We start from the raw sequence: 14,237 nt of genomic DNA, 5'->3' as shown, positions 1-14,237 counted from the left end.
AAAGCTTAAGTATAAAACATTAAAAAGTATATATGTAAGGTTTTTAGAACATCTAAAAAAAAAGTTTGAAGGAACTGAAGTCCATAGAACAGCATGTTCTATTGCTTAGAAGTTTGTACCTAAGCAGTAATTTCTAATATCCGGGTCATAATGAGAAATCAGAAAATTCTCCAAACAAAACTTTTTCAATTCATAATTAAACTTGTAAATAGATAAGACAGGACAATGAGACATCATACCACCAAATAAGCAAAGCTTCAAAAGGAAAATAAGGAATACAAAGAAGAAATAGTTAATTATGAAACACATTCAAGAAAAATTAACGAGACTGTCTTCTGTCCTTAATGGTAAGTTTTAGTTGGGAAGTTACTTTCTAAAATTAATTTTGATCTCTAAAAATTAATATTCTTTCCCCTTTTTCAAAAGAATTATTTCTTGAGTGTCTATGCTAGTTATCATACAATAGATCTTGAAGAAATAATTGTATGTATTTAAGAAATACTACTTAAAAAATGAATTTCCATGGTGGTAAGTTCATAAATAAATAAAAAGAGACATACCAGAGTTATATTTGTAAGACTCATTAATGTTATGATATCAATTTTCCCAAAAGTGACTTACAGACCTAATGCAATTCCAAAAAAAAATTTCTAACAGATTTTTATAGGGAGATCAAGATGCTTATTCTGAAACTGATAAGGAAATGAAATGATTCATAACAGTAAAGACCAATATATTGCTGTAGTAATTAACATAGTATAATATGGCACCAGGATATAGAAGGAACAAGAAGTTCAGAAAAAGAACCACATAATTGTGGTCATCTAACTGAGAAAAAGGCAATAGTAAAATTCAACATTGGAAAATGAAAATATCTTTTCAATAAATGGTGTTGGGTCAATTTACATATGCATGGGGAAGGGTAATCTTGTCCTACATATAACAAACACAAAATTAAAAATAATGTGAGAGGTAAAAATACCACTTTTAGAAGAAAACATTGCTATATTTATGTCCTTTAAGCAAAGATTTTTTTTTAATAGGCAAAAAACAATAATCAAAAAGGATGGGTAAATTGTATTTCATTAAAATTAAAAGTTATTTATTATACTCAATTTAGTTATCATACTCAAAAAAAAACCAAAACATTACTTTTAGAAGGTGGGTATAAAGCTTGAAAGATGCTTTACAAAAGATGATGTCCAATTGGCCATTAAATATATGAAAAAGTGCTTAACGACATCAATTATCAGGGAAGTGCAAACCAAAAAGTGAGATACCACCCACCAGAATGGGTAAAACTAAAAAGAATGACAATAACAAGTGTTAGTGACAGGTATGGCAATTAGATATCTCACCCTTTGCTGGTAGGCATGGAAAATTCGCAATATCTACCAAAGCTGAACATAAACATGTCCTATGACCTAGCAGTTCCTCCCTTGTAAGTTGACCAAATGCTATTAACAAGAATAATTACAGTAATTTTATTTGTAATAGCCCCAAATTAAAGTAATCCAAATGAAGACTAAATTTGTGGCATATGCTATGATTGATTGAATACCATATAACATTGAAAAATGAACCAACAAGGGCTACATATAACATGAATGAATCAAACCAAAATGTTGACCTAAGGGAGCCAGATATAAAGTGACACATATGACAGGATGTCATTTTTATGAAACAGAATAAACAAAACCAAACTACAAAAAGAGAAGTCATTCCAACAGTTATCTCTGGGGACTACAAACTGGGAGAATGCTTCTGGGCTATGACTGTCCAACTAAGTGGCCATTACATGAGCATGTCCAATGATGTACTTAAAATATTTGCACTTTAATGACTCATAAATAGCAAATAAGTAAAACCAACCCACTGTGTGTCATGATGGTACGTGCAGTATGTCTTAATTATATATTTGCACATCTTATATATGTATTTGTCCCTTGCTGGGTTACTATCATGCGAATTCAGTATTTGCTGAATTTTATTAGATTTGGCCAGGTAGCTCAACCAATTCCATGATCTTAACCAGATGATTTGAGAACAGTATTCCAAGCAGTCAACAGAACTAAAGCTGTGTGCTCCCAATGGACTCCTTTTAAATTCTCAATGCATTCATATTTAAAATATCTGACCTTTTTTTCCCCAAAAAAAGGGAGGTAGGAGCATTTGCATATTGAAAACAACCCCATTTGTGGGATTTAACAAGATTGAAATCAAAGCGTCAAAGGAAGAAGAAACAAAGAAAGGTGCTGCAGTTGCACTCTAGAAAGCAGGTGTTCACTAGACCCAGACATACAGATCACTATTGCAGTATACTTATCTGAACATGCTATCATCAGACCACACAGTCAAATCAAATTTTGAAGCCTCAAAGGCTGTGCACTGAAGAACATCATCTATTAATGAAACATGAATAGAAGTTCTGTGACAGAGAGAAAGGGGTAGAAAAGAACACTAGATAGTCCCCCCTGGCAATTTAACCCCTATTTATATGTTAAGATACCATCTATTTTTCATAAACAAAAAAAAGGCAGTCAAAATCAACACTTGTGATTTTGACTACTAAAATTAAAAGCTGAGAAACTATTGCCAAGCAAGAAATGACTCTTTTTAGTCTTTTGCAAATTAAAAAACAAAACACAATACTAATATGATAACTTTTACATAAAATAATCTTGTTAAATATTCAAGAAATAGAAAAAATGTTTATGTATGATTTTAAATTTTAGCATAGGTGGAGAAAAATATAAACAGTTTACCATTTCACTGTTTATATTTAAGTCCCCATCTCATACATAAGACTATACACTTGTCATCAAACTATTTTCTATTATGCTAACTACGTTCTCTTCTGTTCAAAGTATTACATCATGTCTGCACCTCTATAACACACACATTAGCAAATGAATTTTTCTTTAAATTTTTTGTTTAAAATTCCATATAAAACTTGGTAAAGAATCCGGCAAAAATCCCAATTTAAAAAGGTAACCTCTGTTAGCATCCCATTCATTGTAACGTGCAGCCTTAAGAGACAGTAAAGATTTTTTTAGAAAATTAAGAAACTTGCAGTGGGAGCAACTTACATGTGGCAATTATCACCCTGGAAAATCCACCACTAATACACATATTTGTAGCTGGTCAGAGGGAAGGAGTCCAGATGGCATTAAACTTAGTGTGCAGGAAGAAAAATTAGGGACAGGAATGGAAGAGAAGAGGGGAAAAAGCAGGTGTGGTAAGAAAAGGGCAGGCAGAGAAAAAGCACACAGATTTCCCAAACCCATGATTTTCCCACCCATGCCCACTTTGTAGGCCTGGGACCCTTCTAGTTTTTTTCACCCCAGAGCGGAACCACAAACAAAATATCAAAGTACCGACATTCCAAGTCACTCTCTTAGGCACAGATTGACTCTGGTTTTTGGTTCTCCTTTAGGGTAGGATTCCTTTTTTTTTTTTTTTTTAAGATTTATTTATGTATACAACTGGGGGGGTACAGGCTAGAGGTGCAGGGGCAGTGAAAGAATTCACCAGAGACAAAGTGGGGAACAGAACAGGCAGATCGATGAAGTACGCTGCTGAGGGGAGCAGCGGGCGGGTCAGGAGAGGTCTGCCTCGCCATGTGGGTCACCTCCGGGTTTGGGGATTGAACCCGTGCTGAAGTGGCTTATAGTTTCTTAATGCTGCGTTTACCGGCTGCACCACCGGGAGGGCCCAAGGATAGAACTCTTAGCCTGTGAGCCATAGGCTGAACCTCAATGAAAATCTGATGTTAATGGAAATGTGCCATTAGATTCTCAAGGCACATCTCAAATGTTGGAGAACCCAACATTTATGAACCACTATTGGATGGTTTCCCTTCATGTTACAAACTTCAAGAGCTGTATGCTTGATTCAGTGATAGAGAAAAGCAAGGAAATCTATGAGGCAGCAATAATGTAGCCAGTGATGAGCTAAATTGTAAAGCACTACTGGAAAGGCTTGGGTTGCTTTTGAAACTATTTGACTGGTGGGAAAGGGAATGAGATTATCCCTGAAGTCTCCAGTGCACAAGAAAAGAAAAGAGATGATTGAGGACCTAATCTAAGCGTGAGAAGGGATCTGGAGTCCACATTTTCCAGTCCTGCAAATCCTTTATTCAGCAGACTTCACAAGCCACTGCCATCTACTGTAGAAACTCAGTCCCTTTGTCCCAGATGCTCAAAGTCTTATTGGAGTAGTGCAAGGGGCCTCTTTTCCAACTGCCTCTCCAGTGAATTAGAGAAACCTTCTCTCTCCTTAAAAGGGTCAAAGATGGCTGACCAGAGTTCCAACTCTCAACACACACCCCCTCCACAGGCACAATCTCCAATACAGTGATTTGGGCCTACTGTATACTTAGCATGGAACAACTACCTGTGAATTATAAAGTGAGTTACTTTTATATAGGCTTTTGTGGTTTAACTGGGACACTATCATTAAGAATCACAATTTTTATATGAAATATAGGCCAAAGTTCCAAGTTCTAAATAACTGCTAAGTGATTTTGGGAACAAAACCTGTGGCAAACACAACTCATTTGTAAGTTAAAGTATACATACCCAAACTAAACAAATCACACAGAGCTCTAGAAAAATACCATCTGCCAAGTTGTAGCATTTTGGTAAATGTATCTCTGATAACTCTTTCTGTATTAGTGATGTTTTTTAAAAGTATACAATTAGGCCCTTCCTGGTGGTGCAACAGGTTAAAGCACAGCACTAAGAAGCTAAAGCCACTTCAGCATGAGTTCGATAACTGCCCCAGAGGTAACCCGCATGGCGTGGTAGATCTCTTCTGACCGGCCCACTGCTCTCCTCGGCAGTGTACTTCATCGATCTGCCTGTTCTGCTCCCCACTCTGTCTCTGTGAATTTTCTCACCACCCTTGCACCTCTGGCCTGACCCCCAGTTCTGTATGCATAAATAAAATACTTCTTTAAAAAAGTATAGCCAGCAATCCCACTCCTAGGTATCTACCCAAAACACACAAAAACACTGATTCAAAAAGATACCTGCACCCCCAATTTTATTGCTGCTTTATTTACAATTGGAAAGACATGGAATCAACCCAAATACCCAAAAGCAGATGACTGGATAAAAAGATGTGGTACACATATGCAATGGAATATTACTTAGTAATAAAATGCATACCCACACACACACACACACACACACATGCCTTTTGCAGCAACATGGATGGAGCTGGAAAGTATCATGCTTAGTGAAATTAGCCAGGAAGAGAAAGAAAAACACTGGATGGTTTCACTCATAGCAGGAGTATAAAGGACCAGGGGAGAAAATAATAATAATAATGAACAACTATATACCAGAGACACTTTACGGTGCACAGTGGGGGATGGGATCACAAATCGGGGGAGAGGGGAAATGCACTGGACTACAGTGATGGCACACAGGTGATCTAGTGATGAGAAACCCACAGGGATTACAACTGAGATGGAAAAAGGCACAACATTATGTAAAAATAAACATATTATTTTTAAAAAATAAAAAAGTATACAATTAATCACATAGAATGAAACCTAAGAATTGGCTTAGATTAGGAACACTTTTATTTCAAGACTTCTATTTTTAAAACAATGAAAATGATCAATGCTGTGCTTTTTAGAGGGCAGAGAGGACCTAAGGAGCATTTCAATTCGTGACCTAAAAATAAAAACTGGAAAATTCTTCTCGTCAAAAATGTCTGTCTTTGTCAAAACCTCTGTGGTGATGAATTCAAATTGTTGTTTGTGGTTTCTAATAATATTTAAAATTTGCTTATAACCTCTCAAATATTTTACTTAAGATTTGTTATATAATTTCAGAAAATATTTCACTGTGTTTTACAAGAAGGGTTTGGAGGTTCTCCATGAAAATATACTCCCAATTGCAATTATCAAAATTACAATAAAGTGCTAAAATAGAGAGAAAAAAATGGCATCCTTTGACTAGTTTAAATACAAAATGATGTAAGTTTATAATCAAAAATTCCTATTTGGTAACATTGATTTCTTTCCCACAAAACTCAAGGGAAGAGCACACGATTCCATTATGTATTTATCCAACTCTACCTATTCTACTTATTAAATTTTTTAACTTATAAAAAAGCAAAATGGACGCTGTATGAAATGGGCTGGGGAAATGACATATTTTTTTCTCCAAGATTTTAATCATTTGTGATACATGAAATGATTTATTTTGTTTCACAAAAATTTTCCCTGAAATCAGTCCTTATCAAAGGACGCAGCAGCCTAAGGACATATGTTCAATGTGAAGAGCAGAGAGATGGGTTGTGTGTATCGGAGGCCAGAGGGCACTGTGACTCCAAGAAGGAGGTAGATATATTTGCAAAGCCTTAAGAATTAAAGTTACATAATGCCAAAGTAAAAATTTTTTTAAAAAACTATACTCACCAAAGATCAGGAATAAAATATAGGTCTGCTATTTTCTGCAAATGCCAACTCACATTAGACACAGCATCAACCTGTGTCAATGCAGACACACAATGATCTAATTAGCAGCATTAACAAAACTCCAAACATGTGCTTTGCCATGAACAGGCTAATGTATTAAGAGAAACAAGCACCATTTCTAATGGTTTCACATAATAAAAGTAACATTTCTATATAACCATCACGTCATCGTTTAAGGGTTATATTCTCAGTCTGTCAAATGCTTGTAGGTTGACTTAATAGCTCATTTATAAACATGAAACTGGAAAACTAGTCATGTAAAATACAGTAACTGAATATGAAATGTTAAGGGGAAGGAGTTAACATGATTCTTTTTAACATTTTAAAAACTCAAAAAAAAAGTTCATATGAAAGGATTATGAAATAGAAAAGTTACAAAACAATGCTGATTATCAATTCAAGAAAATTTCATTCATTAATATAAAGCCCAATTGCTTTCCAAAGCTCATAGGTTTACTATAACTTTTATTAGTATTTTATTCTCACTTACAAAAATTATGGTAGGATTTTTAATCCCACATATATTTTAGTGCTTTCTCTGTCCCTCCACCCTTAGTTAATATGCTGTCTCCTGGATGTATTACTCTGTAAAGTTTTTCTGTTTATTTTTTGTACTGTATCTATCCTGCCTTCTCCCTGAGCGAAGGAGGTACCACAGAGTGGGAACTAGATTATTACACTCCATAACCTTTCCCAATGTTAACTACAGAGAATGGTGCTTTGGGGTCACTCAGGAAATACAATCGATTAATTAGTATTTTAGCCTTTTGTGTGCCTCAGCAATTTTCCAATAAACTGCCAGCTAAAAACTTAACCTAATTCCAAAATACATTTAAATGTACAGCCAATGCAGGAAATCATCCACAGGACGTTGATTTTGCATTTGCACTACTAAATTTATAAGCAAATTAGCTGGTTCACATAAGGATCTCATCTCTTTTTTACTTCCTATTCAACATCCAGAAGATATTCTCCATCTTCTGAAAGACAAATGCATCCTTTTACAAATTAGCTAAAAAACAATGTATGGAAAACAACATTGCTCAATTTTATACATGTTCTCCCCTAGGAGGTGGAGATGCGATGTTTGCGGGTTGGTGTTTCTTTCTCCCTCCCACCCTCTCCCTTCTCCCTGTCTCTCTCTCTCTCCCTCCACATCTTTGGCATGCTTATTTTCCAGTGTTTGTTTTAAACATTAAAATGTAATACAATTACACTAAGAACACTTGATGCATTATAAAAACAAGGTGCTAGATTATGGAAGAAACACGTTCAGTAAGCTTAGCTAGCTGTTGCCATCTCTGTGCTGCTATCTCAGTCAATTTCTTCCCCTTCATAGCTACTTGATGAATAATTGTTCAGTTTCTACTATCAATTATGTGTGTGTGCTCAAATTTGCATGTGTTCAGCACACAGGGTTCTAAAAGACATTTTGCTGTGTATCATCTCACTGAACTCTCAGTGGTTAAGTGTCTGCATCAGCCAAGTGCTGTCTCTCATGAGGCCCCACTGGGTTCCGTCAAGTTTTACTACTCATGCCTGAAAATGAGACAGCAGAGACACCAAAACAGCTGAGCTCATTCCACACAAAATGCTCAAGCCTGATGTCTAATTTTTGAATGTATAGTTTGATTTTACACCAAACATAATAGCACTCTCTTTAATCACTGACATCTCATTTTCTTAAAAATAGATGATTTAACACAAATTTAAATATTCCAATTAAGATCAACTTGGTATGTTCTGGCTTCTTCCCATAAAGTTCAATGATCAGAGTAAAAAGCTGGATGGCTTATGCAACAGAAATAACTAGCATTTGGAACACCTCAGTGCTAGTTTATATCTTAGTTATTACCCACTAAATAAATAACTGTTTTTAACCAAAGCACAAATACATAGGAAAAAAGGGATTTTCTTAAAAATTATACATCAAAAAGTCTGATCTATGGTACTAGAGCCAGTGAGGAGTCAGAGACACAGGTATCACTAGTTCTTCCTATGTGACATCCCCTTCTCACATAATCTTATGAGATTTTCTTTATGGTACCATCACCTTTAATAAAAATTACACAAAAGGTTACTCTTGATTCATTAAGCACTGACCAAATGATATAGGACTTGTCTTACTACATTCATAGATCAGGCATAAGTTTTCATTATAGGAACAAAATAAGTCAAAACACAAGTCCAAGTCCAACTATATTGAGAAATCATTAGATATTAGGCTGTGTTGTATATTTGTAAACTTTAGTTTACAATAATTGTCCTAGTCTAAAATATTTTGTATGTACTTATTCTGAATAGTAATAGTCAATAAGAGGTATCTGTCTAGTTACCACTCACAAATCAAACAGGGAACTAGGGAGGGAGACTTAATGTGGAACTATGACATCATGTTCACAGAAAATAAGCTAGACAAGAAAGCCCACCTCTTTTAAAAGAATGAATGTTATTTAAGTGCCACATCATTTTTTAACTAAGCACTTATCCTTTTATTCGATGTATTCCTCACATGATTTATATTGGTTAAGTAGGTATAGGGAGGAAAAGGATGTTTCTGGCAACTCCCTCTGTAGTAAAAAGAAAAGGAAAAATGATGTTTTTGTCTTTAGCTAAAGGGAACATATTTTGGTACTATTAAACTAGGGTGATGGAAAAGTCAGCTAACTATTAAGCAAAATACAAAGTCCAAGCAATATGTCATTAAAGGTTTTAAATATTTTTTCTTGAAAGTGTATTATACAGAAATACCCCACACTTGAATTTAAACTCAAAGCCAAGGTTGCCAAACATGTAAGAGATACCTAGTTATATTAATAATAAATGACAGAATATTTTCCTTTTTCTCTTCATTTGTCTTATCCTGCCCCCTTCTAGTAACTTAAGATTTAGCTCCCAATGTTTTAAAAAATATATAATAGGAATTTCAAAAGAAATAAATATTGGAGAGAAAGTTGATCTACAATATTGTATTATAATGTATCTTCTTTTAATATTTCCACAACCTTGAGTCTTCCGACATACTATTCCAGATACTATCTCTTCTAAGAAATAAGGTACATTTGTCAGTATAAAATAATGCATCAATAGATCAACTTAATTGTGCAAACTTCATTCATCTCATTAGTGTGATTACTTCTTAAACACAAAGCACCTCAAATCTTATTATGCCTCTGTACCTTCAACCCTTACTATACCTAGGAGTTCTACATATCAAATCATAACCCTTAATTTCCAGAGAAATAAAACAGATTGACACAATATTCATTTGACTACCTCTGAGTAAAACTTTAGGGTTTCATTGGAATGCAATGTACACAAAAATTTCATTCAGGAAAAAAGTGTTTTGTTTTACTTTGTTCTTAATAGAATCCTAACTTTCCCCCCCATTATTTTTTAGTTTTTGAAGCTAGGTTCAGATATGTTCTTTGTTATACACTTACACAAAAATGGTTTTAAATCAAACTTATGTTCTGCTTTAGAAACAAATGCTTCTTCAATATAGAAACTAACATTGTATATATTAAAAACTTAAATTTGGTATCTTTTCAGAAATACATTTTGATAACTCAATGATTAGAGATTAAGTATGTCAAATTGCTTTTAGTTGGTATGAAGTATTAGCTAATTAATCATGTAAAGATTATTTTGTACTTCCCTTTCTTCAAAAGAAATAGAAATAAGTATTACAATTCCATAAATAGTTGCACACATGCATTAGCAGTGTTGTATTATCTTTGAAATAAATACACCATGAGTCAAGGCTTGCCTTTACAAAAAGGTGAAAATAATATAACCATAGTTTGGAAATGTGTATATACAAATCAGTAGTTTAAAATATGTTAAATGATCAGAATTGTTTCTGTGCAGCTGAAAAGTGAATACCAAATTTAATTTTTTATAACATAGCATAAATCATTTTATAATTCAGAAAACCTTTTCAAAAAATATGTGCTTTTATTTACAAAGCTACATCAAACTACATCTCCAAATGAATGCATCAGGTGTTAAAAAGAACGTATCATGATATAGCCATCCTGACAGAGAAATGAGAAAAATCCAAGAAGTATGTAAAATAAGGATACTTGAAATCTGTTACCCTTACACTAAGGCATTATTTAAAAAGTCACAATCTCCTTCCTTTCCATCCATGCCCTGCCTTTCCATTACATCCTCAACTTTATGTTTACTGCAGATGCCTTACTTTTTCTAACGATTCTGTCCTTCTGTCAAAGCACAAAGCACAGCAATATGGTCACAAGTTCTAACAGCCCCATAAATGATTTTTTTGTTGTTGTTAACAAAATATAGAACTAGCTAATATGTTTTCGTGGGAAAAAAAATAACAAAATAAACTTGTCAAAACAGACTCTGGATTATTAACACAAGAAGGAAGATTTGACATATGTTAACTATTAAAATATGGTAATAAAAGCATTTTAAGTGCCATTTTAATTGGTATCTGTCTATTCCTTCTGACAAAAGAAATCCTATCTGTTTAGTTTTTCTCAGTTCAGTACAATCACATGCACTTCTTTATCATAAGTCTGAGTCAAGTATCACATTGTAAAGGGCTGTGCCATTCCTCAGTTTTTGATACAGCTTCCAAACAGAAGTTTCAAAACAACTCTAACTAGCAAACATGTCACTGTACTTTAAACAGAGTGGCGTTTTCTACCCACATTTCAGGAAGGTTAAAACACACATGCCCCACACACAGAGGCACAAATCATCACTGTAGACAATATAGTCTAAGTGAGTTTAATTCTTCAGGTAGATTATGCAATTCTTGTTTTTAAACTAACCACAAATCAAATGAAGACTTTTTTTAATGACTCACACTACCCATGTTACCAACAGTTAGTTACAAGAGAGGGGGGGAAATGGGCTCTGTGTTCCAAATTGAGCTTACCTAAAATCTGCATCTAGTCACTTTACATCCTATGAGATGCCCTTTTAGAGATAATCAAGATACGTTACAATAGGGAATTTGAATTTAATTATCAAACTTTAATACCATGATATATAGGTCAACTGAGATGCGTGGCTTTCTCCGGAAACAAAGAGATTTGGAGTTAATAGGATTTCAGATTTCATACCAGAAACAGCAAAATATGTTTTGAGAATGTCAGTTACCGTAACACAAATCAATAGTAAATGCTTTATGCAGGAAGCACACTTTCAGAAAATGGGCCCTAAAGCTTTCTGGGATCCGACCCTAATTACTAGAGCAGGCTCTTGCTGCTTGTCTCTCTCTTCAATTATTTACCGGGGGAAAAAAAAAAAAAAAGCCAAATGGCATTGCATTAGCTGTATTAAATGCTATGTACTTGGTTTCTAACTTACTAATGGTACATAAAATTTACTGGGGTGAATGTGCCTTTAGAAACATGGCCTTTTTTCTTCTTCACCTGAGCATATATATTTATTATTCATATAGTTAAGTGTTGAATAGGTTGTCTTTGGGCACCCAGTGCTGCATAATTTAAACAAGTACATTAAACATACATGATATCTAAAAGGTAATGCATTGATTACACTTCCAAATTTCTTTGAACAACTTATATTTATAATGTAGCTCACAAAAAAATGGACACCTCACTAAAGTCCCTGAACACAAATATGCGAGAACCACTAAGCAATGAATAATGGATAACCTTGCAGTCACCATCTAATCCAGCAGCTTTCCGGTGACCCAAAGTAAAATAAGAATTTGGGAGATGTGAAATGAGTGGTAGGAAATGTCTATTCTGACAAGTATCCTTTTCTACATGGGTAAATACAGACCTAAGTTATAGGCACAAAACATGGACCACACACTCCAAGAAAGAAAACCTTATCAAGGTTGAATCAGAGATTCTTTGCACCAGGCCAGAAATGCCCTCTGCTAGCAAGCAGGACATAATTACAACCTCCCAAAGGAAGTTCAGAGGTTGCATCCATACTTGCTTCTTTTGTGAGCAAGAGGGGCACCTGGAATTGTAATAAGAGGTGCTAATTGCTGATGAAGGCTGAGGCATCCAACTTCAGGGTTCCCCAATAGAGGGGAAAGCTTCCAAAGCAATGAAACCCTCACTCTTCATGGTTCTGATAGATTTAAGGCAGTTCAGAAGATATCGAATTCTTATTGCAAAAAATAAAACAGGCTCACTAACAAAGTACTCAGGGTCCTAGAAAGCCAGGCGCAATTTGCATGGCCCCATGTCATCATTTGTGTACCTACGAGTGTGCCAAGGCCACTTTTGAGAAAGCCCAATGGAAATCGATCCGTGGTAAACATATAAGGTAGTCTGTTTTGTTTTTTAACTAAATACAAAGTCACTTCTTTGCAGTGAAATCTGCCCATTGTCCCTCCTTTGCAAAAGCTACAGAGAAGATTAAAAAGGACATCAATGAATGCTGAGTGAACTTTGGCCACTTTTCTACCCAAAACACCAGCGTAAAAGTAGAAATCAGTAACCAGGTGAAGTGCCACACCGCACAAAGATCAAGGCGAGGGGCGGGCGTGCCGGACCGGAGGCGGGAGGAGACTGACTCGTCGGCCCCCCTCCCACCCCGCCTCCCCAAAACCTCAGACCTCGCGCGCGCGGGAGGTTCAGAGGAGTCCCCAGGGACTGGAGGCTCCCCACTTCTCCGAGGGGAAGTCAAGAGTTACTGTTCACAGGGCGAGGCCCAAAAGAAGGGGTCGAGAAGCCGCGCCGCCAGTGAGTCCTGCGGCGGGCCCCAGGCGTCTGCAGCCCAGCCGCCAACGCTCGGCCCCGCGACCCTCCCGCCTCCTGGGCCAGGAAGGGGCCGGCGGCTCTTTCCTGTCTAGTCTCTCCCCCCGCAGCTTTCTGTAACCCGATCCCGCACTCCGCTCCCCCGGCAGCCGCCGCCCCGCGCGCCGCGCGGCTCACCCAGGCCAGCGCTATAGTTAGCAACCTTCCATCAACTCCACTGGGGGCGGCGGGGGCTCAAGGTGCGCGCCCCTCCCAGGGCCCAAGCCGCGCGTGCCCCCGGCGCCCCTTCCTCCAAAGACCCCCTCCCCCGGCGCCCCTTTACCTTCGCTTGAAGATACTGGGGGTAGTAGTAGGTTGCGTACTGAGGGTACATCTGCTGTTTCCACACTTTGCCCATGAAGCTGGAAGGGAGCCTGCCGTGCAGGGTCGCGGGCAATTTGGGGTTTCCAAGTCTCGGTCTCTCCTGCCTCTCCCTTTCCGGCGGCGGCGGCGGCGCCGGCAGCCGCTGCTCCACCTCCCAGCCGGGACCAGACGTCCTCCTCCTCCTTCTTCTCCTTCTCTCAAGCGGAGAGAAAGACACTGCAAAGCGCAGAGGGAACCCCGGACAGGGAGCTCCCAAGGAGTTGCCTCCCGGAGCCCGACTGCTCCGGGGCTGCCAAGGTCTGGCGCTCTGGCCGCGCTCCGCACTGGCTAGCAGGCAGAACAGGGCTGGGAGGTGATCAATACAAGTGGAAAGTGCTGCGGCGGCGGCGGCAGAGCTCCGAGCCGGGCGGCATCTGGGGTGGGTGCGCCCGAAGGGAAGAGGGGAGAGGGGCTGGCGTGCAGAGGCCGTGGGGGGAAGGGCAGGCGGGGGCGGGGCTTGGACGCCGCGGAGCCCGGGACGCGCTGGAGGTGAGGGCTGAGTTTTAACCACTCCTCACCTCCCAGGCGTGCAGTTGGATGGGCTGAAGCCCTGGGAACCCAGAACGCTTTGTATGGATGTTTGGGGGAGGAGGGAGACTGGGTTTGGGGAGCCCAGCTTAAGA

General features: G+C 37.7%; 1 protein-coding gene across 5 annotated transcripts in view; it reads right to left on the bottom strand.

Moving 5' to 3' along the window:
* Nucleotides 1–13,990, bottom strand: part of RBMS1 (RNA binding motif, single stranded interacting protein 1) — a 200,486-nt gene extending 186,496 nt beyond the window's left edge. For 2 of the 5 annotated variants that reach the window (XM_004674612.2, XM_004674613.2), the window contains exon 1: nucleotides 13,535–13,990. In XM_004674612.2, the coding sequence (XP_004674669.1) occupies nucleotides 13,535–13,609 (75 nt within the window). In that variant the 5' untranslated portion in view covers nucleotides 13,610–13,990. The remainder of the gene's footprint in view (nucleotides 1–13,534) is intronic. The other 3 variants (XM_004674614.2, XM_004674615.2, XM_012727031.1) reach the window with 2 other exon arrangements.
* Nucleotides 13,991–14,237: the final 247 nt, after the last annotated feature.

Source organism: Condylura cristata, unplaced genomic scaffold, assembly GCF_000260355.1.
Source record: "Condylura cristata isolate star-nosed mole 26May11 unplaced genomic scaffold, ConCri1.0 scaffold00002, whole genome shotgun sequence".
Taxonomy (NCBI): Eukaryota; Metazoa; Chordata; class Mammalia; order Eulipotyphla; family Talpidae; genus Condylura; species Condylura cristata.
Note: the sequence above shows the minus strand (reverse complement) of the source record. Positions and strands in the feature narration are given on the sequence as shown.